This window comes from Gastrolobium bilobum, unplaced genomic scaffold (assembly GCF_033153095.1).
Source record: "Gastrolobium bilobum isolate Gb01-03AN ecotype WA unplaced genomic scaffold, APGP_CSIRO_Gbil_v1 utg26319, whole genome shotgun sequence".
Taxonomy (NCBI): Eukaryota; Viridiplantae; Streptophyta; class Magnoliopsida; order Fabales; family Fabaceae; genus Gastrolobium; species Gastrolobium bilobum.
In genome coordinates this window covers 151013-176613 of record NW_026898644.1, presented here as the reverse complement: position 1 = coordinate 176613, position 25601 = coordinate 151013, and the positions used below count along the sequence as shown (strand labels likewise).

The window sequence follows — 25601 nt, the reverse complement described above, 5'->3', positions numbered from 1 at the left end:
CCTACTTTCTTCCTCCTCGAATTCTTTGCTCAACGTTGCAAGCGGAACACCACATTCCTCATAAGTCGTCGAGCTCCTTAACCTCTCCGCTAGCCTCCGTTGCGACATCAGCCTCTTTCAAAGGAAGTTGGTGTCAAGACTTCAAAGGTCACTTTGGGTTGCCGACATACAGAATTTCTGGAGCTCAATTAGTTGAAATTTTTGAAATCTTGGCCTCTTGTTTATTGCTCCCTTGCTTTAATGTTATTTTCTTTTCAAATTGGAACTGCCAGAACCCTGTGACTATGAAGGATAATTATTTTGTGGTTTCAAAGGTTTCATCTAGCTGACAATATGACATCCGAGTGGCGAGTGCTATGCTTTCAACATCGATGCATATGGAGAGTACGTATGGGTATACTTTGGAAGCTGAGAAATTCTTCATTTGGTGACAAGAGTTGAAATTAGGCTGACATACGGTATGATGTTATAATTTATGGAGTACTCATCAATGATTTTACCTTTTGATCATTTAGAAGTCTTTTTATCAAATATGGAGTATTATGAAGGCCAACATTGGCCAAATTAGAAGTATTAATGAAAAAGGATGTTTCCCATGGATATTAGCACACTCAAGTATGCTTGAAGTAGACTTGCAAAGTTTAGTTGATTGTTTAATATGAGAAAGGGACCAGGTTGAAAGCATGCCAAATGAACCCATTCGTTCAAAATTGAAATTTTCAAGTGCAGTGTATAATTCAAAGATAAATATACTTTAAATTATTTACTTCAAAGATAAATTCATTTTAAAAAAAAACTTTATCCTCATCTAACGCTTCTGAGTAACCCAAGTAAACTTGAAAGATTGTTTTAAACTTGAAAGAAAAAGTAAACAATGTTTGTTGGATATTTGTTATACCCCAATTGTTTAATTGATTTAAAATATGTTTTGATGATTACAATCAATTTAATGTTAATTTAATTAATAATATTTTATTGTCTTGAAATTACTAATGAGCTGATTGTTTGGGATTTCAGAATAATATTTATTCTGATTTGAAATAGTATTCAAGATAATTGAAGATTGCATGAAGATTGAAAAAGATATGGAAGATATCATGAAGAGAGAAAAAAGCATGGGATCAATATCCAAGATAATTAAAGATTGCATGCAGATTGGAGAAGATATGAAAGATATCATGAAGATATATAAAAGCATGGAATCAAGTATAGATTAGGAAAGATTTTATCTTTTTAGATTTCATGTAAGAGAAATAAAATATTCTTTGCCAAAGATTTGATTAGGATTGCATTGGATAATAGATTAAGATGTTATTATTATAAATAGGGCTCATTGCATATTATTCCAGTGTGGAGAAAAAAACAAGAGAGAGAAGAGAGAAAAAAGTACAAGAGAGAAAAGAGAGAAAAATATACAAGAAAGAAAAGAGAGAGTTAGTTTTTCAAGATTAGGATTCTTTCTTGTGCATCAATTGAAGAGCTTTCTCAAGAACATTCATCCTTTGGCAAAGTGGATATTTCTCCATAGGAATTCAGATTACCTATATGCTTGAGGAAAAGAAGCACTGAGGTAAGTCATTTAATTGTAAATTTCTTCTTGACCTTTTTGAAGGTCTGTACTGGGAAACTTGGATACCAGTTCTTGTGTTGGGAAACTGGGATACCAACATGTCTCTTTTTCTTGGAAATTGAGAGTAAGTTGAGAACCCTGGTGTGATAGAGTTTCGGAATCCTAAAGGGTTAGGGTTTCGTACTGGAAAACTAGGATACCATTTTGGGAAATTTGTGTAAGGGGTAGACTAGGAAACTAGGATACTAGAGAATTCTTTGTACACAAGTTTCATAGTGGAGTTGCCCGTCGAATTTCAGTATTCGATTTTAGGGCCCGTGGTTTTTCTTCCCTTGTGGGTTTTCCACGTAAAAACTATTGTGTTAATATCTCTCTACCCTTATCTTGATTTATTGCTTTGAGTTAATTTTTAATTAGCGAATTATTTTATAAACTCAATTCACCCCTCTCTTGAGTTCATCTGAGACCAACAATGTTAAAAACATAAGTTAAACTCCCTTCGTGTGAATGGACTAGCTTCAATATGTTGAAATTAATGAGGCCATTGACAATTTCATTGGGGAAAGATCACAAATTTTCCAACCTGCATCTCTGATCTCTCACTATGATTACATGGATGCCTTCTTACAACAAACGAAAAAAATAAGGCTATAATAATGGTGAAGAACCACATTATTCCAGGTCCATTCAAAGGAAGACACCAGCCATAAGAGGAACATCTTTTTCTTCATTTGGGAATTCAGACAGAACAACTTCAATTGTTTTCCTCCACCTGTGTAAAACATAATATATCATATCTGGTTGGAGGATGTGAACTAAGCAAACAATTGTCTATGGGAATGTACATGTTCCCTTATTAAAGTGGCACAAATAAATAGATAAATGTCATTGCTATCATAACAATGGAACAACCATAAAAGTATTACCTTTACCAAAAGCTCCACAAAAATTACGAAATATGTATGACATAGGCTGTAAGTATTAACTCACACAAATTTAGAATGTTAAATCCCTAGTTTCCTATTCAATCTTTTGCCATAGTCACCAATTCTGATATTGTTTCTATTCATTATTCCGTTTCTCCAAGTAAAAAAGAAAACAGTAGGTAAACCCACCAAGCTAGAGGAGGATTTTGCTTGTAACCACTTTCACAACTTCTTATAAGATGATTTTCTGATGCCTAAAGCCATCCTTCAAGGTCTACATGGTAGTAAACCTGCGTCTTCACCTTCGAAGCATTACTCGCCGCAACCAAAGCCTAAAAAAACAAACAAGATAGCGACATCAATTTAAGCATTAAATTTGAAACTACAATTAGTTTAAATAAAAGCCAATGCAATATAAAAAAAATGGCACATGAAGTGTTGAAGAAAACATGAACTTGTAACAAAGTTAATTATGAGGAATCAAGCAAAAAGAACAACAGAGACATAAGAACCAACCAAATCCCAAAAAAAAAAAAACACTTCAAAATCAATAAAACCTAAGATTGGAAATTAACAGCATAGTAAAAGGTAAAAGAGGATTGAAGAGAGGAATTGAAAACTCTTCCAAATCAAGATTTATTTCAATGTTAGAACCGCTTGGAGACTTTGGGGTTAGTCGGAGCTACCAACGCAGACACAGGCAGAGAGGAGGGGGAAGAACTGGCTAGGTCGCGATGGTGGATGTGGTGTGGGAGAAATGTTCATGGGAGAGGGTGCAACGAGAAATAAGTTTGAGAAAGAAAGTCACGTGCCCACTAACTTTTAACAGATAAGAACCGATGGATTGAAGTTAGGTGAATGGTTAAGAGTAAAAGTCTTACACTGGTGTAAGATGATCCTGTCCCTATATATATATATATATATATATATATATATATATATATATATGTATATATGGGTTAGGATCATTTTACACCAGTGTAAGTTACACTCTCAATCTTGTCCATTGATCCCACTTATATCTAAGGGTTCTAATTTTTTAGTAATGTGAGTCATTGGATACAAGTGGATCAATGGTCAAGATTGAGTGTAAGACTTCTAACTCTTACACCGGTGTAAGAATATCCTGCCCATATATATATATATATATATATATATATATATATATATATATATATATATAGGTAAGATACTTTGACACCAATGTCAAATTTCAAGTTTGACACATCATCTGACAACCATTAGTTCAAAAAAAACTACGTACTCTGATTTGTAAGCATGTAACACCATTGATCTTTTTTTATCTAACGACTCTCAGATTAGATGTTAAATTTCAAATTTGACACTGGTGTCAAAGGATCATACCTCAAATATATATAGGGTTTGTTTTTTCTAAAGTTACTTTAGATAACTTTATCTAATGTTATCCAAACGACGTCGTTTTGGGACGGAAATCATGGTCTTTTTATAATTTTAATTTATTTCAGGGTTATAATAGTCTTTATCATTCTAATTTTTTAATTTTTCAACCCCAAAACGACGTCGTTTCGATGAGCATTAGACAAAGTTGTCTAAAGTAACATCGGAAACTTTTTTCCCATATATATATATATATATATATATATATATATATATATATATATATATATATATATATATATATATATATATATACGAGAATTAATTAATATTAGACAAAATGTCCTGCATATTTTTATGACTAACCATTCAAACTTCGACAATAGAATAATATTTAATTAATTATATATATATATATATATATTCTTTGCACATAATTATTATTTAATAAATTACTTTGTATAGAATTCTAGTAAAAAGGAAAATAAAACCAACACAAAAAGAAATTAATTAAAATTTATTTTATCATAAAATGTTTAGGTAAATTTTATGTGGAAGGTTATAGTTACAAATTTTTTTTACAAACTCTTACAGATTACACTATGTTTGACCGGTCATACCTAGTGTAATTTGTAAAAAAATTTGTAGATGGATCCTTCTCCAAATTTCATATAATTAATTTTGTATTAAAGACAAATAATATTTTAACTATAAAATATGTAAAAAAAAAAATATTTGACAACATCCGTTTCTTTTGACTAAGATATATTATTAAAAAAATCATTTGATAACTGTCGTTTCTTTTTTCTTTTCTTTTTTTATTTCTTTTAACTATGTGAAGAACTTTAGATTAAAAAACCCAACACACAATCAAATTACAACGCGCAGGCTGCTCTTCAATCCTAATCAAATGTATGAAAATCCTACTCTCAATTTTTTGTTAGCATATATGTTTTCAATGTTTACTAGCATGATATGATTCTTTTTAAGAGTAGTTGATAAAATCAGCAAGATTTGATGCAAAAATTTGGATTTCCTAACCCTCTTTTTTTCACTTTTTGTTGTTTTTGTGTTATGTGAAACACAGGTCCATAAACATGAACACAATCAACAAGAAAAGACATCAAAGAGAAATCTTGGTGGATGAAAGAAATAAGCAATTCCGAGCTATTTCATCAAAATCAGATTCTTCTGAAGCAAACAAGAACAATGATGAGGAATTAATTCAACTCATACTGTCCATGAACACAGCAAGGGAGGTTTCATTTCTATCCCTCAACACTAACCAAGCTCATATAATATATAATGACAAAGAGGTGGTAGAATTTTTTGAATTTAAGATGTGGATTTCCATGGATGATAATTTGATAAAAACAGGTGACCTACATTACTTGCTAGAAAGATCTGTAACAGGAAAAAGATTCCTACTTGTGATTGATGATTTCTGGGAACATATGGTGGATAGAGATATGTTTTTGAAATTTGTGTCAAGAAATGGTAAACGAGGGAGCAAAATACTTTTGATAACTTGTCCTACTAGTATCACAGATTTACCTCATCATGTTCTTCTAAACATCTTCTCGAGGCTCCCAGTTAGATCTGTTCAAAGCTCTAAATGTGTTTGTAAAGAATGGAACGGCCTCATTAAGGAGCCATTTTTTTCAAAAATGCACTTTGATCGTGCAGCTATGTACCCAATGTTGAGAGCCTTTGAACCTAGATTTTGGCCTAGTGATTTGCATTTAATTGAAGCTACCAACCCAAATGACCTTGTTGCCCCATTGAAGCTACACTCAAAGTTAATACCCCCTCAAGTCCCATTGGTTGATGTAGCAAGTAAGCAATTGATTCCTAAGTTTGGTATAGTGAACTCATGTAATGGCTTGCTTTGTGTATGCACAACCCCATTCAACAACCCTATCTATGTTTGTAATCCCATAACGGGAGAGTATATAAATCTCCCTAAACCTGAGAGAAACCCTTATGATACAGATTATTTCATAATGGATAAAAACGAAATGGGAGAGTTATGTATGATGCACTTTGTTTTTTCTGGCTTTGGCTTTAGCCCAAAGACTAACCAATACAAAGTGATGAGGTTATTGGATTTGGAAACGGAGGAGAGTGAAAGATATATAGCTGTTCAAGTACTCACTCTTGGTTCAAGTTCATGGAGAACCGTTAGCTCGTTGGAAAGATGGAGAAACATTGGGTTAGAAGTATTACAAAGACAAACATGGGCTCCCATTGAAGCACCTTATAAGCGATCATTTTGTGTTTACCTGAATGGAGCTGTTCACTGGCTTCCTAATCGTAAATATGCTACCTTGTTCATAGGTTGCTTTGATTTTGATAATGAGAACATACGTGAAATCCTTCCACCTAAGGAGTTTATTGAAGGAGATAGGCGTGCAATTGGAAACATGAGATTAGGAGTGCTACATGATTGTCTCTACCTTACTGACACAACCCATTATGCTCATTTTCACATATGGGTATTGAAAGATTACAATGATCCTTTGTCCTGGACCAAAGAGCTGGTAATTGATACCCTTGTTCGTAAGATGTGGCCTACGGGTTTGTATAAACCAATAAGGTACCTTGACAATGGGGATTTGTTGATGTTTCATCCAAGCAATTCCTTGGTTTGCTATAGCCCTAAAGAACAAAGCTTACGTTATTTCAAGATTCAAGGAATTGATTCAGATTTTGAAATGGTTTTTCACATTCCTTCTCTAGTTCCCATGAAAGATGTTATAAATGTCGAGGACCCACAAGTTGAGATTTTGAATGTGAGGTAATATTCGATAATCTCCTATTAAATTATATTTTCTTATTATTTAGATATTGTGGATCTAGTGTGTGTGTGTGTATATATATATATATATATATTTGGAAATATTCCTCTAGTGTATATATAATTATTGTGTTACGTTGTTCTGTAGATCAAGTGCATAAAAATATAAACTTGCATAAAGTCTTAATTGCTAGTCTCTAATATCACTTTTGTTCCAACTCTCATATATATGTTTTTATTACCTTATATTAGCAATTACTTTTAGAATTGATTTGTGGAATACTCTTTATGAAAGACATCAATAAGCTTTTGATATTGTTTTACATGTTAAATCTCTCTCCTTCGATTCGATAGTATTTCTTGAGTTGATTGTGTGTGAATAACTACTACGCAATATACTAAACAGGTCCCTAATTATTTAGGCCTCTTTTTTGTTTTTGTATATATGCACTTATTTATTTTTCTATTTTGCATAATAAATTTTATGTTTTGTTTGAAACATTATTTTGCTATATACTTGATTTTACCGATCAATATATATTATTGTTCACTGCATTATAACTTATATTTTCCTAACTAATTGCAATATATTGTTTAGTTCTAAGTTTTTTTGTTACCACTAGTAACAATCTTGGCTTCGAGCTTCAAAGGAAAATAGAATAATCTTTCTCTCTCTCTGGGATTTTATTTATATTCAGATTGCATGCTGTTCTAACATAGCTGTTTGATTTAGGGATTCTGTGAGGCTTCATGGTTGGAAGGAGTTTTATGATTTTGCACTGGTGGAAAAAGATGAAGAGGCTATATCCGCTAAATATTCTAAAATTGTGGAACGTAATACTCCATTCAGTTCTGCATTCACAAAAACTCATATGTAGTGAAGGATGCTGAAGCTTGCTCGAGTCTTTCGTTAATGTCTCCCTTTGTGATTTCATCTTTGTAATTGACAAGGAACTTTTTAAGTGGTTTTTATTTTATATTAAATGCTATGTCATATTTACAAGAACTTCGTAATAAATTTCGTGGAAACTGTTGTGGTCTGTATGAAGATCCGTATCCAGCACAATTTGTTTATAAGTGCTCGCTATATTTACTTATATCTTATATCTAAGTATCATTAAATGTAGTGTTGAATTATTAGTTTGAAGCATATTTCAATTAATTTAGATTTCTGTCTTTATAACATTATTTTGGTTATGAAAAAGGGGCTGAGGAGAAGGGAATTTGTATATATGAGAATAACAAGTAAAAGTTAGAGAGTAATATATTACAAAAAAAAAAAAAAAAAGTTAGAGAGTAATACAGGAGAAGATGAGAGAAAAAAAAAAACTTCTATCATTAGCATGATGATAATAACCATTAATTTATATAGGGTTACAACCATAAAGGATAATTAAACAATTATAAATTGGGGGATAAATGCCAGCGGTACAATCATAAATTGAATTGTTGTATCAGAATACAAAAAGTCATCAGTCATCCATCAATATTTTGTAACACTCCCCATTGGATGACAATTTACTATAGATATGCCTCATTAAAACTTTGCTAAAAAAAAAAACCCGAGTGAGATAAAACCCTAGTGAAGGAAAAATAGTACAATATTCGTAATTAATATACAATCTTTTGTTATGCGCTAACTTAGACCATCTCATTAAAAATCTTTCTAAAAAAAATCCAGTGAGATAAAAACCTGGTAAAAGGAAAAAGAGTACAATGCATATAACTCCCCCTCAATTAAACCATATAACTACTGCTCGATATAAGGAAATGGAGTAATAGTTACAACTTTCTATAATATCCATTTATAAAATTTCACATAGGCATCATTGCACTAATATTCATGTCTCGTTAAAAACTTGCTAGAAAAACTCAATGGAAAAAACCAGTGAAGGAAAAAGAGTACATGATATGTTCTACTAAAGCATTACACAAACTATCACATTAAAAACCTTTAGCCAAGAAAAATCCTTTGGGAAAAAACTTAGAAAAGGAAAAAAAGAGTACAGTAATAAACCTTCATGGCTCCCTTCAAGGATAAGTATAACATTGCAGTGCTTCCACAGAGGGATGCATATCTAATATGTGATTATTAGACATATAGTCATCATCAAAATTTTCAACCAATGTAAAATATTATATCATGGACAAATCCTTGATAATAATCAAAATATGATTAACATTATTCCAATTTTATAAGGAGAAAAACTATGTCTTGCTAGAACTTTCACTGCAAATGCAATATCAGGCCTGATTCCAATTTGCAGAGTATTATTGTAACACTCGTTCTATAACCGATTTGTTATCATTACGTTTGACATTAAGCACAGTTACAATCACAACAGTTGATTAAAACACGGATAAACTTTTTACTTTTTCTTTTGAAAACATATTATTTTCTGATTAAAACACTTTCCGTATTTATAAACAATTCATATTGTAATTATAACTCATACAAATTGCATAAACATCTATTATTGCTTAAACATATTATACCACAATGAAGTTCTCATAAACAACATGGCTTCACACGAAAATGATGATAGTTAATCACACAAGGTGATAATCTCCTACCAACATCACTCAAACAAAAAGGACCAAGCTCTGTTTGTTTTTCAGACATCTAGGGCTAATTCTCATATGGTATCTCAACTGATAAAGAATTCAATAAATACTGACATCATCTCAGTCTATCTAATAGGCGTGTAAGGCCTTCCATCATTTTTTATCGAAATATATAAATGTCCACAGACTACATAAATAAGAACTTAACTAATACAAAACATATGATCAAAGTCCTTTACATGCATCAACAACATGAAAGATATCTAATAAATATGACCATAGGCTAAGTCCCTCCTCCATGCATCGACAACACATACGTTCAAAATAAAACTCTATAAACATATGATGCTACAGTCATCCAAGATAACATGCCATATGCAAGTCCATAATATACAAATGTAGTCTACTGTGGCCTACTGCCAACGGATATTCCTGCATCATCTGTACCTGAAAGGGGGTCCTCACAACATGGGGTGAGATATACATATATATCTCGGTAAACTAAGGGTTCTTGGAGAATTTCTCCACCCAAAGTTCACTTGAGGCATAAAAGCATAACATTATGATAATAAAGCATATAAGCATATATCAATTTAATGCGTGCACATATGAAAGAACTGGCCAGAGATCTATAATGTATGCATTACGCAAGAAAGCAATCATCGTGTAACATACCATGCATGAGGAAACAACCGTCTTATGCCTCACACAAGGAATCAACCATCTTGTGTGGCACACAAAATAACATATATAAAATGCTATATTTCACAATTCATGCAATTACATATACCACAGTCCCCTCGGTACTTGCTGGAATAGTAAAGGGATAAATCCTAAGATCCGAAAGTTTACCTGTAGTAGCTTCCTCTCTAGCTTTGCTCCAAGCACAAGCCAACTTCACTCACTTGATCATATGCAAGAATATACCTCACAAGTTAGCTATCTACTAACAATCATATATTTACAAGGTGAACATATAATCAATGACCAATACAATTCAATTGTAAGATAATGACACACATCACATGTCAACACATTTCCACATTGTTTAACAACTTACCTATACTTGAAATAATTCAAATTTCAACTCACACCTCCATAGGTTGATCCAATGATCGTTTGCTCACTAATTCACTCTAGAAATCAAAGGAACACAAGCCTTATCATCAACACATGGAGCATTGCTTGCATTGCAAGAAATCACACTAACATAGGCATGAAATTTCAAAATTCATGCATATGGTCTAACCAAACTTTTCAACATATTTCCGCCATTAAAATCATGATATAAACATTTTTCTCAACATGATTTAAGCTTAAATCCAACCCAAAACATGCCCATTTCGAGAATATTTCAAAATAGAAACCAAAAATTTAAATCTTCATAGAACTCATCGAAAGTCTAGTTTATAAATATGAACTTATCTTTATAGACCCTGATGATTCAAATTATTTCATCATAAATGGAGAAGAGATAGGAGAATTGTTCATAACCGACTTTGTTGTTTTTGGTTTTGGCTTTAGCCCAAAGACTAACCGGTACAAAGTGATGAGGTTATTGGATTTGGAAATAGAAGAGGAGGAAATATATAGAGTTGCTCAGTTACTCACTCTTGATTTGAGTTCATGGAGAACCACTGGGTATTTACAAGACTGGAAGAACATTGGTTTAAAAGTATCACATGTGGAACATTGAAGCCAACTTAAGCACCATATAAATGATCATATTTTGTGTTTACGTAAATAGAACTATTCATTGGCTTGCTAATTGTAAATCTAATCCCTTGTTCTATTGGTGGCTTCAATTTTGATAAAGAGAACTTCATCCAAAGTTCTACCACCATATTAGTTTGTTGAAGCTCATAAGCGTGCACTTGAAAACTGTTGGGCCCGCAGGAAGAACTTGTGGCCGGGGAGAAACTTTTGGTACTCACACATTTCATGAGAAAAACATATTTATTTAGGGTTCGTTTTTTCTAATATTATTTTAGAAAATTTTGTCTAATATTTACCGAAACGATATTGTTTTGGGTGAAAATCATAGTGTGTTTGTAATTTTAATTTATTCAATGGTTATAATAATCTTCATAATTCTAATTTTTTAATCTTTCAATCTCAAAAAGATGTCGTTTCATTGAATATTAGACAAAATTTTCTAAAGTAACATTAGATATTTTATTTCCTTTATTTAGACATATTTTTCTATTTTTTTTATTTAGACACTTTTTCCTTTTCTTTTTTAAGTCCTTTTTCAACCAATGTGGGACTACATTCAATCATTTAAACTTGAATTCCTTAACATTCCCCTCAAGTGTGAGTCTTAGGCCCACATATTTCCCCCGATCACCAGAGGCAAGCCAATCCCACCATTGTCTCTGATACCACATATTGGACTGTTCAGGGGGAGCTCATAGCGAGAAGAGACCACCAACCATTGACCAAGTGAGCAATAACATTAAGTGGGTTTGGAACATCACAATCAAACTCAAAACTTTAAAGCATTAGGTGCATAGATCCTTCCACTTATATGGTGTTTACTTAAGTCATTTTTAACCAATGTAAAAAAAAATTCACCCTTTCATTCATACTTGCATTCCTATCAATAGAAGCATGAGATTGAGAGTATTACATGATTGTCTCTCCCTAACCAAAATAAACTGCTATCATTATATTTTAAACTATGGGTGTTGAAATTAGATTACAACAACTGGTTGTCCAACCAAAGGGCTAGTAATTAATACCTTTTCTCTTAACATTTGGCCTAGGGGTTTGTATCGACCAATAAGGTAACTTGACAGGGAGGATTTAATGATATTCCATCCTAGCAATGCCTTGATTTGTTATAACTCTAATCTGTTTGGTAGGAGTAACTTTTTTGGAATGATAGGAAAGTGAAAGTGGGATTTATATTATATCATGTTTGGTAAGAGTTTTTTCAATATTTACCCGGCAATCCAATTTATCCTAGATTTCAAGTTATGTACAAATTGTGAGGGATTTTCATTTGTTAAAATACCACCAAAGGGGTGGTATTTTTGGTTTACCGGATTAAGGGATTTGGACACCAAATTTTTTGGACAAATGTGCCCTTCTTCTTCATTTCCTTGTCGTCGTTTCTTCTCTACATGACCCATTTGGTTGTCTTCATTTCTTCTCTACAAAACCCATCTGCACGCAGGAGAGGTAGTGAATATAAGGCAACAACATTATTCATAGATGGATGCAAAAGAGAGGGCATAAAAGAAATTGAATCCAGCCACCAAAAAATGCACAAATCACCCCAGAAAGAAAAGGAACAAGGAAAGAGAGTTGCAACTAAGAAAGAAAGGGGGGAAGGGGGAAGAGTGGGTCTCTGGTGTCTGCATTTTTTTTTTTGTTATTCTCAAAGATATTACGATGATGACCAAAATTGAAGCTCAGACCATCACGTGTTTATCTGTGAAAGGAAGAAATTCATTATCACTTTTTCAAAAAATAAAGTGAAGGTGGGGTTATTTTTGTAAAATAACCTCACATTCTCACTAATATTTCACGATCAACCAAACAAAAACTCAGTAAATTTAATCAAAAAATCTCAGTAATATTTTTGCATATCAAACAACTTTTTTATAACATTCTCGGATAATTCACTTTCTTATCATATTCATAGTAATTATGATTACAAGATTTCAAAAAATTTCTCCGGTATCAAACGCTCCCTAAAGAACAAAGTTTTCGTTATTTCAAGATACATGGAATTGATTCACATTTTGAAATGGTTCCTCGTATCCCTTCTCTGGTTTTCTTGAAAGATGCTAATGCGAAGGACCTACATGTTGAGATTTTTTTTTTTTATAAACACATGTTGAGATTCTGAATGCGAGGTAATATTCCATAATCTCCTGTTAAATTATATTTTGGGAAAAGTTCAAAAATTCTCTAAGTTATTGCTTTGAATCACTTACACCTTTGTATTTTTTATTTTTTAATTATTTTATCCCTGTGATTTTTTTCATCAACATTCCTATAACACTAGTTAATAACTTAATTAAGTATACTTACTTTACTTTTCTTAGAAGAAGAAAATAAAGTGATAAAAAAAATAAGACCAAATGTTATGAAAATTTAGAATATTGAATAAAAGACTAAAAGAAAAAATAGAAAAAATATATTAAATGTGTCTAAATAAAAAAATAGAAGAAAAAATAAGATTAAATATACTAAAAATCACAACAGTGACAGAAAAGACTAAAATTAAAAAAATTTAAAATTAGTCCAAATGAAAAAAAATACCGAAGACAAAAAATAGAAGAAAAATTAAGATAAAAAAATAAAATAAAAATAAATTAAACAAAAAGAATCACAATTTTGAGTTTTTAAATTAAACAAAGTAATGTAATATGATTATGATAGTTAAAATCTCAATTTATTATTATGCTTTTATATTTTTGTAAATTTGTTTACCAATATTTTAAGTGCTGTTATGTTTCTATATAAAAAAAAAAGTACGTTATAATTTTACATTTTATAATTTTTTATCCCCAATTTTTGTGTGTGTAAAATATCGTTTTTAACCACATTGAACACGACAACATCAGACAAATGGATTTCAAAATCACAGATTAGAACGCGACTGCTAAAGTACAAAATCCATCATTGAATAAAACCAATCAATATCATGAAAAAACTGATGTAGCTCCTAGACAACATAGAACTCCTATATCCTACTAACGAAATTCACGAATAACGCAACAACCCATTGTTCTTTTATCCATTTGATTCCATTAACACCCTTTTCATGGTGTCCTTTCTGATTCTCAGAACTCATGGCTTTCCACACAGATTCACCTCAGTGTTCATTCTTAGCAGAAAAGCACTGTGCTTTTGCTCTTCTTCAACACTACCCACATCATCATCATCTTCTTCTTCTTCTCATGTGCCTTCATCCCAGTCAATGGTCAAAAGGGTTTGCTCATTAGTGTGTGAATCTTACTATCAGCATGCCCACATGAGAGTGTCACCTCCAAGGCTCCATCTTGGCATTGATGCTGATTCCTTGACCCATGAACAGGCTATTACCATTGTTGCTTCACTTGCAGATGATGCTGGTTCAATCGTGGCCTTGAGTTTCTTCAATTGGGCCATTGGGTATTCCAAATTTCGACACTTTATGCGGCTTTATATAGTGTGTGCAACATCTCTTATTGGGAATGGGAATTTAGAGAAAGCTCGTGAGGTGATGCAGTGTATGGTGAAGAATTTTGCTGAGATTGGGAGGTTGAAAGAGGCTGTTGAAATGGTTATTGAAATGCATAACCAGGGTTTAGTACCAAATACTCGGACATTGAATTGGGTCATCAAGATTACAAGTGACATGGGTTTGGTTGAGTATGCAGAGTACCTGTTTGAGGAAATGTGTGCGAGAGGCGTTCGCCCAGATTCTGTTAGCTATAGGGTGATGGTTGTTGCATATTGTAAGATGGGTAATGTTTTGGAGGCCGATAGGTGGTTGAGTTCCATGCTTGAGAGGGGATTTGTGGTTGATAATGCATCATTTACATTAATAATCAGTAGATTATTTGAAAAGGGCTTTGCAACCAGAGCATTATGGTATTTCCGTAAGTTTAGTGATATGGGTTTGAAGCCTAATCTGATTAATTTCACATCCATGATTGAAGGTTTTTGCAAAAAGGGCAGCATCAAGCAAGCATTTGAAATGTTAGAGGAGATGGTTGGTAAAGGTTGGAAACCTAATGTGTATACACATACAGCATTGATTGATGGTCTCTGCAAGAAAGGATGGACTGAGAAAGCGTTCAGACTGTTTCTTAAGCTTGTTCGAAGTGAGAATCACAAGCCAAATGTCCTTACATATACTTCCATGATAAGTGGTTATTGCAGAGATGACAAACTAAACCGGGCAGAAATGCTACTCAGCCGAATGAAAGAACAGGGATTAGTCCCGAACACCAACACATACACAACCCTCATTGATGGGCACTGCAAAGCAGGAAATTTTGAAAGAGCATATGGTTTGATGAATCTAATGAATAACGAAGGTTTCAGTCCAAATGTGTGTACATATAATGCCATTGTTGATGGCCTTTGTAAAAAGGGAAGGGTACAAGAGGCTTACAAAATGCTTAAGAATGGCTTTCATAATGGGTTGAAAGCTGATAAAGTCACCTATACTATTCTCATATCTGAACATTGCAAACAGGCAGATATTAAGCTAGCATTGGTGTTATTCAATAAGATGGTCAAGAGTGGTATTCAACCTGACATTCATTCATACACCACATTGATTGCAGTCTTTTGTAGGGAAAAAAGAATGAAGGAGAGTGAGATGTTTTTTGAGGAAGCTGTGAAATTTGGACTTATCCCTACAAACAAAACTTATACATCTATGATATGTGGTTACTGCCGAGAAGGAAATTTGAAGTTGGCGCTGAAGTTTTTCAATAGGATGGGTGACCATGGTTGTGCTCCAGATTCTATTACTTATGGTGCTCTTATAAGTGGGCTTTGTAAACAGTCAAAGCTGGGTGAGGCTCGTAGGTTCTATGACACCATGATAGAAAAGGGAATTACTCCATGTGAAGTTACTCGGGTAACTTTGGCTTATGAGTATTGCAAGATAGATGACTGTATCTCTGCTATGGTTATTCTTGAAAGGCTGGAAAAAAAACTCTGGATCAGGACAGCTAATACCCTGATCAGGAAGCTATGTAGTGAGAGGAAAGTGGGTATGGCAGCACTGTTCTTCCATAAGTTACTAGACATGGACCTTCATGTAAATCGTGTAACATTAGCAGCATTTATGACTGCATGCTATGAAAGCAATAAGTATGCTCTTGTTTCTGATTTGACTGCAAGGATACACAAGGAAAATCGTTTAGCAATCAAAGTCACTAAATAGCAAAATTTACGATGTTCTTTGAAAGGCTGCTGCATCTGGGTCTGTAAATAGTCAGATTTTGTAGTTGATGAAGTATTTTGGGTCATAATTGCACTTGCTGGAGATGATGTGAGATTTGTGGAATCTTCATCATGATAATGTGATCAACATCTGGATTCATGAAGGCCTTCCAATTCTGTAACTCCTCTGGTAACCTTACATTTGCCTCTCCCCATTGAAATTCTGGAATATTTGAAATCTTTAGCTTGTGAAGTTCATTTCAAAATTTTATTTTTAGTTGATTTATCATTCCTTTATAGTTTCTCATTTAGTTTTTTCTTCCCTTTCTTATTTATATTGTTTTTGCATAACTGGACAGGAAATACAATAGCAAGGATTAAGTTTGTCCATGATATTTCACTTTTTGTAAGGTTCCCTTTGATGAGCTTGTCTACCTCTCAGACGCATCTAAGCAAGGTTGTCTCTGGTTGAAATAAAGTTGGAATGGAAAGGTTATTATATTATTCTCTTGATGAAGTTCAAATTTATATATAATGGAGAAGTCTTGACATTCGACAGTTAACCTTGACAATGTGGATAGTCCTCCCAAATTTTCTCCCTATGAATCCATTTCGTATATAGGAAATGGCATTTCCCAATTGAATAATGGAGAAATGGAATTCTCTTTTGGCTTGTTTAAATGACCTAGTGTCACCCACCCTCTGCAGATTTGCATATGCGGAAACAATTCAACACAATGTTAGTATGTGTAACCTAGTTGTTATTCTCTACAGATATTGGTTCAACGCCAAAGAATTTTTTTAGTCCACAGCAATATACACAAATGCTAAAATATAAGCATCTGCTACCACAAGAATTACAAAGAAATGGAGAGAGCTATCATTGCCATCATTGTTCTCTTGGTCTTTTTGTTCAATAAATGGTAATTTGTTATCATCAGAACTCAGTAGCATGCTGTTGCTGCACCAATCTCAAATGGTCTCAAAAGCAACATACGTTCTACTGCTGACAGGTGTACTGCATGACAATGTGTAAAGGAAGCTGCTCTCTATTTTGCCAATATAAAGGATGATGCTGTTCGTGTAATCAGTCTCTTATGCAAATGCAAAGTAAAGATGTCTACTATAGACCCTTCTCTGAACTCTGCCCATAGCGCTGATTATGCAGCACTAGGCTGCCTTATAAATGATGATGTTGCTGAAACTCCTCACAATAACAATTCTGGACTTCCAAACAGCCCCCTAAAGTCGAATGGAAAGAGTAAGTGTTGTTTGTTAGTATAGTTGGTTCAACTCGAGGATGAGTTTTGTAGCGTTAATAAAGTTGCTGTTTATGACTGAAAGGTCACGGGATAGAAATGTGAGGGTAAAGATGGCATATAATCGACTTTCATCCCATTTTCACAAAAGTCTTGTGCACCGGGATTTGCCTTCTATAATTGGTTCAACCGGCAAGGATGGAAGAACTTTGCTTGTAAGGCTTAAGTTCGATTTTTTATGACAGTATTCTCTTAAGGGGCGTTTGGTAGAGGAGAAATTTTTTTTTATCCGGGAATCTCGATTTTCAAAAATATGATAAAAACATTCAGTTTACGATTTAAAAATTTAGAAAAATTCAGTTTTCCGGAAATCCTGAAAAATACCGGCTACCAAATGCCTATAGGTTTTATGTAAATACTAATTTATGCCTTCTGTAAGGATTGTAGCTTGTTCTAGGCTTCAAATTGAGTAGTTTCTTTTCACTTAATCTTTTTCTCGTTTAATATATATCATTTGAAAAAAAAAAAATTATTAGTTCTAAATATTTTTGGAAAAAAAGAGAATTTTGGCCCTAAAATTTTAATCCTAAATTTTGTAATATAAAAATTGACAGCTAATGCATAATGTTTGAAACTGTTTCAATTTTACTAGTAGCGCTTAGGTTTGATTTTTGCAAGATCCAAGTATTACTATAAGCTTTTTTGATAGGGATATATTTTTCTTATGTTGTAGGAAAAGAATTATCTCATGTTGTAGAGATAAAAGTATAAGTGGGACCCACATGTAAGAGGAGAGAGAGAAAAAAAATGGTGGGACCCAACCCCTTTTTTGTGTGTGTAGGAGAGATGTTTATCTCATGTAAAATGAGATAAACATAACCCTTTTTGATAATGCTTGTAGCAAACGGCCTAATTTTGAATTAAGTAGCTTTCTAGTTCTCTTCTCCTAAACCTTTTTTCTTTATTAGCCCTCTTTAACTACCAAAAAAAAAACCTTTTTATTTACAAAAAAAAAAAAACCTTTTTTATAAAAAAAAATCAGAATAACTATTATTTGAAATGATTGTAATTCTTTTAAATGTGTTTGAATATAATATTTTAGGCTTAAAAATAGACAGTGAATTAATTCGTAATGTTTGAAACAATTTTCATTTCGATTGCTAGGATATCTTATGAAGGAACCTACTGATATTTAGTGTATATATATATATTGTATAAGGTTATACTTAATGAATGAAATTATATAACGCACGAAATGATTGCTGATAAGTAGATTCAGTAATCTTCACTGCACTGAACATTTTCACTTAATTTCATGTTTGACATGTGTTGAACAAACATTAATGTAAATCAAATTTAGGGCCGATCTTTTAATTTGAATATTGAGTTGAGTTTTAGAAAAGGCCCGTAACCTTTTTGTTTGTGCGATGGGAAAATTATTTGTGCGTAATTTATTTATGTTCTTTTAATTTTTTTTATTCTATGTGCTCCCGTTAGTATATAGTTATACAAAAAAATATTTTTGCAATTAATGCAGATAAGTTATTTGTATTTACTCCCAAAACGACGTCGCTTTGGGATTGAAATATTAAAGAATTATAATTTTAATTAAAGACTATAATAATCCTGAAATAAATTAAAATTACAAAAATATCATGATTTTCGCTCTAAAATGACATCGTATTAAGTTTACTGCAGATAACTTATCTGCAGTAATTGCAGAAAAAATGAACCCATAGTTATAATATGAAAAGTTTTTTTTCTCTCTTCAGTCACATCAGCACAAAAAGTGAAAAAAAAATTAATTTTTTATGTTATAACTATATACTACCGAGAGTACATAGAATAAAAAAAATTAAAAGGATACATACTAAAAGGATAGCCTTGTGTGATATGATTTCGGAATTTATATGTTACCTCTGGTTAGTAGTACCTCTCTCAAGCTGAAATATTATTTGTAGCAAATAATAATATTAAAGTTTTTTTCGTTCAAATTCAAAAGAAATTGTAACAGAGATTAATCAGTACTCAATCAAAACTTTAAGACTATCATATCAAGATAATTATAATTTCTACTTAAATATTGGTTGAAGATATACCTTTTTATTAAATTAAAATTCAATTAACTGATGTAATAAAATATAATTAAATGAGTTGTTAGAATATTTAAGTGTGATAGAATCTCATATTGATTGATATTGAGTCAAGTGAAATCTATATAAATAAAAAAATATATAAATCTAATATCTTAAAATTTTGAGTTATAAGATAATATCAAATTCATTTAATGTAATTTATCTAACTTAACTCATTTATAATGGCCTCCCATCATCAACTCCCCCTAAACCCGTGAGTATTAATATAAAAATTGTTTGATACATAAAAACACGGCCAGCTAGGCAAGGGTACCTTTGATAATATTATATCTTTCTTTCTCTTTTGGGAAGATATATTATATCTGATTTCAGCAAATCAAACAAAAGAATCAACGCGGCAGAGAGGAAGCGCGTAGATACTCACTGACTCTCCGTTCTTCTTATCCCTATCCTTATTAGGATATTATTTTTAATCTTGCAAAGAAATATGTAATTATGCATATCTGTGAATATTTAATAGGAAAAAGTATCTAATATTATTTTAAATAATTTTTTGTGATATTCATAGAAATGACATTATTTTGGAGTAAAAAATAAAAAAATAAAATGATAAAAATTATTATAATCTTGAAATAAATTAAATTTACAAATATACTATGATTTTTTTTCTCAAAACGATGTCGTTTCAGTGAACATTAGACAAAGTTGTCTAAAATAACTTTAAGAAAAAATGAATCCTATATTTAATATTTATAAATGTGAATTTTGTAATTTGTACATAAAATGTTAAAGTTTAACATTATACACCATTGTCCATTAATTTATAAAAACATATGAAATTAAAAATGTGTCAAATAACATATTAAGTATAATTATGGTTTGTAAGAATATGCACCACAGTATTCAAAAAAAAAAAAAGAGTATGCAACGCAATAAAATTGACACAGTTCATTTAAAATGTGGAGAAACCTGATAGCTCTAAAAACAATAGTTTTTGATATGTAGATCTCAATATCCTCTTCGAAATATGACATTTGCTTTATACGAGGCTTTCAGAAAACTCTTTTAATAAATAAATTAAATGAACGATTAAAATTGAATATAAAATTTATTAATTTTATATAGATATCATCATGTCTTTATCCTATTATTTATTTTTTATAATTTGAATCACTTTGGTAGAGCAATCTCCTCAATATACATAAAAGGATTGTGAAGTGAAAATCCAATGATAAAAACAGTGATCTGTTTGGATTTTTTTAAAAAAAATATGAATCGATATCCAAAATTTTAATGACCCCACTATTTTAATTTTAGGTTTGTATTAATTTCTCCATACTTTTTTGGAATTACAATTCTCAGAATTCAAACTCATTATTGTTTAAATAGGTCAAACCCTAAAATCTAACTAAATTTCCAACAGAATAACACCTATTGGATATCTGTTTGGATTTTTATCCCCCCTTCATTTATTTGTTTTTACTGTAGCGAAATTGAGAAGTATTAAATCAACAGTAACTCTCTTTTTTTCTTTTTCTTTTTCTTTATTTTATTTTATTTGCTGACGAGAACCTGAGACAATAATTGTCGTGTTGCACTAATTTCCTCAGTAACAAATGGAATCAAATCTTAATGTGCAGATTCTATGTGCTAAAAGCTCTCACAAACTATTGGAACATAGCAGATGAATGAATATTTTATTGGGGGTAGGTCATGACATTATATACTTACCAACAGCGCACACGTGCATTTGCACTTTTCTTTTTATACTTCTCTGAAAGGGAATCAATTCAAATTATGCAGAGTTTATTTATGCATATTAATTATTAGGTGACTAATCTACACGTATTCTCATATATATATATATATATATATATATATAGAGGTTGGATAAGCATCAAGCATCTCAGGCTTTGGAAACAGAATTCCCTGGTATAGCATAATGGTTACACATGCAAATGTATAATATAAATTTAAAAATTCGAGGTTATAAAATAAAATGAATTCCAAATGTACAAAACTCAAAGCAATTTGTTCAACTCCCATAAAAAAAAAAAAAAAAAAAAATCATAGCAATTGTATCATGAATTTCGGAATAAGTTAGATCTCTACTTGCTAATAACTTTGGATAATAGAGTTTTAACATAATATTACGAAGTTAGATTAGTGAACACTAATTCTCTTGAAAATTTTCTTGCGGGCCTAGGCTAAGAAATTTACAAAGTCAAGATTCAAATTCATAACAGTGTTTAACCATATACTATAATTCTTGTTTTTACTACTAAGCAAACCCTTGAAATTTCTGTAGGCGTACTCTTTGTTTAGTTTATCTCTTGATTTTGCCTATTTAACAGTGACTGTTAATTTTTATATTTTGGATTAAAATTTTAAAATGGATATGATCTTGAACCAAGTTTGAACTAACCAAAAGTAAAACAACTTTACCACCGTTTGTGTAAGTTTTCCCACTTAATGAGTTATAATTCTGAACATGTATGCGGTGTTAAAAACTTGATAAGAAAACCCACCAAGCACGTGGATTAATCAGCATAGAGTTATTTCAGCTTAGTTAGTTGTTATTGTTAAGAACTTTGAGGTCACCACTCCAAAAACTAGCTCAAAGGGTGGGAGTGTCCAAGACCTTATAAACCTCACATTAGTTGTCCATACGACCAATGTGGAACTATATTTCTCAACACGCCCCTTCACACGAGAGCCCACTGGGCTTGAAGGGAGGATAACATACAAGCTCACCTACATGTGGAAATTCCACTACAAAGAAAATGGGAGACGATGAGATTTCGAACGCTCTAATACCATGTTAAGAACCTTGAGGTCATCACCCAAAAGCTAGCTCTAAGGCTGGGAGTGCCCAAGGCCTTATAAACCTCATATTAGTTGCTCATACAACCAATGTGGGACTATATTTCTCAACACGCCCCCTCATACGAGAGTATACTGAGCTTGAAGGGTGGACAACATACAAGCCCACCTACATGTGGAAATTTCACTACAAAGAAAGTGGGAGGCGATGAGATTTCGAACGCTCTGATACCATGTTAAGAACCTTGAGGTCACCACCTCAAAAGCTAGCTCAAAGGGTGGGAGTGCTCAAGGCCTTATAAACCTCACATTAGTTGCCCATACAACCAATGTGAGACTATATTTCTCAACAGTTATGGACCTGTATGAAGGGCTCGTAGAATGACAAGTCCAATAAGAAGCTATCTAAGATGTAAATCTAATATAATCATGGATAGATATCCATCAAGGATACTAATCCTAATACGACAGCATAGCTAGCAGGCCTGAACCTTATCAGAGGTACTAAAGGTCCATCCACACTAATCACAGGTAACCTCTATAAATACACACCACATTGGCTAACGCTGTTAGTAGTATTCTGTTCACAGTGATCTGCTTGACTCAAAGATATCTCTTCCATAGATACCTTAAAGAGGACACTAGATCCAAGATCAATATACCAGTCTATTGGACTAAGCATCTCTATCCTTAGGACAGAACATTAGTGATCTTGAATTGATTACACAGTTGTGTTGAAAATTTGGCAAAGAAAATATTGTTGCTTCGGTGAAACTATCCAACTCGAATCTGGATTGATCGGTCATTAATAATCGAATACCAATTAATTTATACCAAAAGAAGGAAACTTAATAGGAAAAATTTTGCTCCGTGGAGTTCCATACCTGAAATCTTACATTATTTAATAATCCAATTTTTCAACAAACATATGACCCCAAGAAGTGTTCTATTGGAAATATTAACAACACTGCCATTGTTTTATTGATGCTTAGCTAGCTATTTCATAATTGTTGACAAACATCACCACTTGAATTTCATAGTGGTATGCAAAAATCAGGAACTACGATTGACAGCAAAAACCAAAAAACTTAGGAATTGCACAAACAAAAAGTACAAGTACACTACGAGCACCAAATGAGACTACAATCATTAAAGTCATCATTCAACCATTGCTCAACAACATTTCCCTCTGAACTCATTTTAACAACATTGGCTTGGCTTCTATTCTTGGCTAACTTATTAAGTAGATCAGCTAAGCTCTTCCTTCTCTTTGACCCTTGTGACTCAAAACTATCCTCAGATGAAGAAGAAGGTTCCGGCAAGCTCCGCTTACATGCCGCCGCCGCCGCAGCCGCCACCGGCGGCTCCGGCTGCACATCCGAGCCAATGAGGTGAGGAAAATTCAGCTTGGCTTTTGGGCCACGCATTTTGAAGGCAGCTTTGTCATAAGCCAAAGCTGCTTCCTCCTCAGTCACATAAGTACCAAGCCAAACCCTAGCGCCGTTCTTCTTCGGGTCTCTTATCTCCGCCGCGAACTTCCCCCACGGCCTGCGCCTCACGCCCCTGAAATGCTTCCATGTCGGAGGCGCGTTCACCTCACGCGCCGCCGCTGCAGCTGTGGGACGCTCGAAGCAGAGCACATTAGGGCTTGGAAGAATGGTAGAATCATTGTCAAGTAGGTATTGTTGAATATGTTCCAAATATGCGAACTCTGAATCCATGGTGGTGGAAGCCATGTTTTTGGAGGTGAATAGGTGACAATGGTTTTTCTCTTTTTTTTTTGCTGTCTGTGAAAGCACTATGCTACAATACTGTATTTATAGCAACTAGTATTTATGTTTGTAGAATTTGTATTATTTAAAAAATGATTATGGAACAACGTGGTGTTATTCCCTTAAATATTCTTTTCAATGTTGGTTCTTTGAAAGTTCGATGGGTTTTGGAGCGGCACCAATTTTGTCACGTGTGATTTGTTTAAAAAACTAATAGCGAGCCATGTTTGTGAATTTTTTTAATTTCTTCAGGTGTTGTTTTCAATTCCTTGTAATCTCCAAAAAAAAGTTATTATTTTGATTTCTTGGTTTCTTTGGAGATATGTGATATATTATTAAAATGATTATTGATAAAAATAACATAATATAGAAAATATTTAAGGGACAAGATCACATGATCAATTTAAATTGGTGTAAGAATAATAAATTTTATAATCAATTTTAACTGTTGATTTTTGTTTATCAAACAATTGTAATTGATTGTGTTATTCTTATTAATTAATTATTAATTTCAAATAAATTACAATAATTAGAGGTATATAAATCAATTATTAAGATTAAGTATAGAATTTATTATTCTTATATGCTATAATAAGATCCTGCCCCAATATTTAATATTATTTATAAATATTTAGAATTAGATTAGCTGTTATATAAATATATATATATATATATATATATATATATATATATATATATATATATATATATATATATGAGGTAGGATCCTTTGACACAATAGTAGACCTAGAAAATTTTATTTATGTCTACAGACTTAGAATAAAAGAAGGAAAAAAAAAATTAAATATATTAAAATACAAAAGAATATAAACATAAAAGAAAAGAAAACTTTAACTTAACATAAAAAAAAAGTAATTAAGAGTCTACTGAATTGTTACAATAGAACATTTTGGGTCCTCAACAAAAATTACAAGCCCCAATTAATCCCTTAGAAAAGAAAAGTCGACTCGTGGTTCCTCATAATTCAAAAATAGACCCAGATAATCAAAATCGTGGTCCCTCTGAAATTCAAAAAGACCCATATTAGTCCCTCAAAAGGACTAACATGGGTCTATTTTGGAATTGAGAGGGATCACGAGATTATTATTTTTTAAGAGATTAAATTGGATCCCGTATTTTTTTGTTGATGACCCAAAATATATTTTATTCTTTTTCTTTTCTCAAAAAATCTGTGTGTGCACTTGTACACATTTACACATATATAGGTCCGCCATTGCTTTGACACCAGTGTTAAATTTAAAATTTGACACTTCATCTGAAAATCATTAGATAAAAAAGATTAACGACTCTAATTTGTAAGCATGTGACACTATTGATCTTTTTTTATCTAATGACTCTCAGAAGAATCATATACCTCTCTCTCTCACACAGCAAAATTATTTCGTTTGGGCTTAATTCAACATATTGAAATCAACAAGTTGTTGTTTGTATGTGTTGCTTGCGCAATCCAAAATGAGAAAATCCAATCAAGAAAATCAAAAGTTATCAATAAACTTGGAGTATTCAATCCCCGGCA

The 25601-nt window shown here is 32.3% G+C and overlaps 3 protein-coding genes across 3 annotated transcripts; 2 read left to right on the top strand and 1 right to left on the bottom strand.

Moving 5' to 3' along the window:
- The first annotated feature begins 5207 nt into the window (after positions 1–5207).
- Positions 5208–7530, top strand: LOC133317984 (F-box protein At3g07870-like). The gene is made up of 2 exons (XM_061519906.1): positions 5208–6652; positions 7386–7530. Exons 1-2 carry the CDS (start codon positions 5208–5210, stop codon positions 7528–7530), a joined length of 1590 nt encoding a protein of 529 aa, XP_061375890.1.
- A 6464-nt stretch (positions 7531–13994) lies between these two features.
- Positions 13995–16115, top strand: LOC133317983 (pentatricopeptide repeat-containing protein At4g19890). The gene has a single exon (XM_061519905.1). The coding sequence runs from the start codon at positions 13995–13997 to the stop codon at positions 16113–16115; it is 2121 nt and encodes a 706-aa protein (XP_061375889.1).
- Positions 16116–23413: 7298 nt separating this feature from the next.
- Positions 23414–24028, bottom strand: LOC133318015 (ethylene-responsive transcription factor 1-like). Its single transcript, XM_061519947.1, has one exon. The coding sequence runs from the start codon at positions 24026–24028 to the stop codon at positions 23414–23416; it is 615 nt and encodes a 204-aa protein (XP_061375931.1).
- Between the last annotated feature and the right edge of the window lie 1573 nt (positions 24029–25601).

Excerpts from the sequence above, each read along its gene's own strand:
- LOC133318015 (XM_061519947.1), bottom strand. The coding sequence starts at position 24,028 with ATGGCTTCCACCACCATGGATTCAGAGTTCGCATATTTGGAACATATT.
- LOC133317983 (XM_061519905.1), top strand. The coding sequence starts at position 13,995 with ATGGTGTCCTTTCTGATTCTCAGAACTCATGGCTTTCCACACAGATTC.
- LOC133317984 (XM_061519906.1), top strand. The coding sequence starts at position 5,208 with ATGGATGATAATTTGATAAAAACAGGTGACCTACATTACTTGCTAGAA. Across the intron at positions 6,653-7,385 it reads GTTGAGATTTTGAATGTGAG|GGATTCTGTGAGGCTTCATG; the intron begins GTAATATTCGAT and ends TGTTTGATTTAG.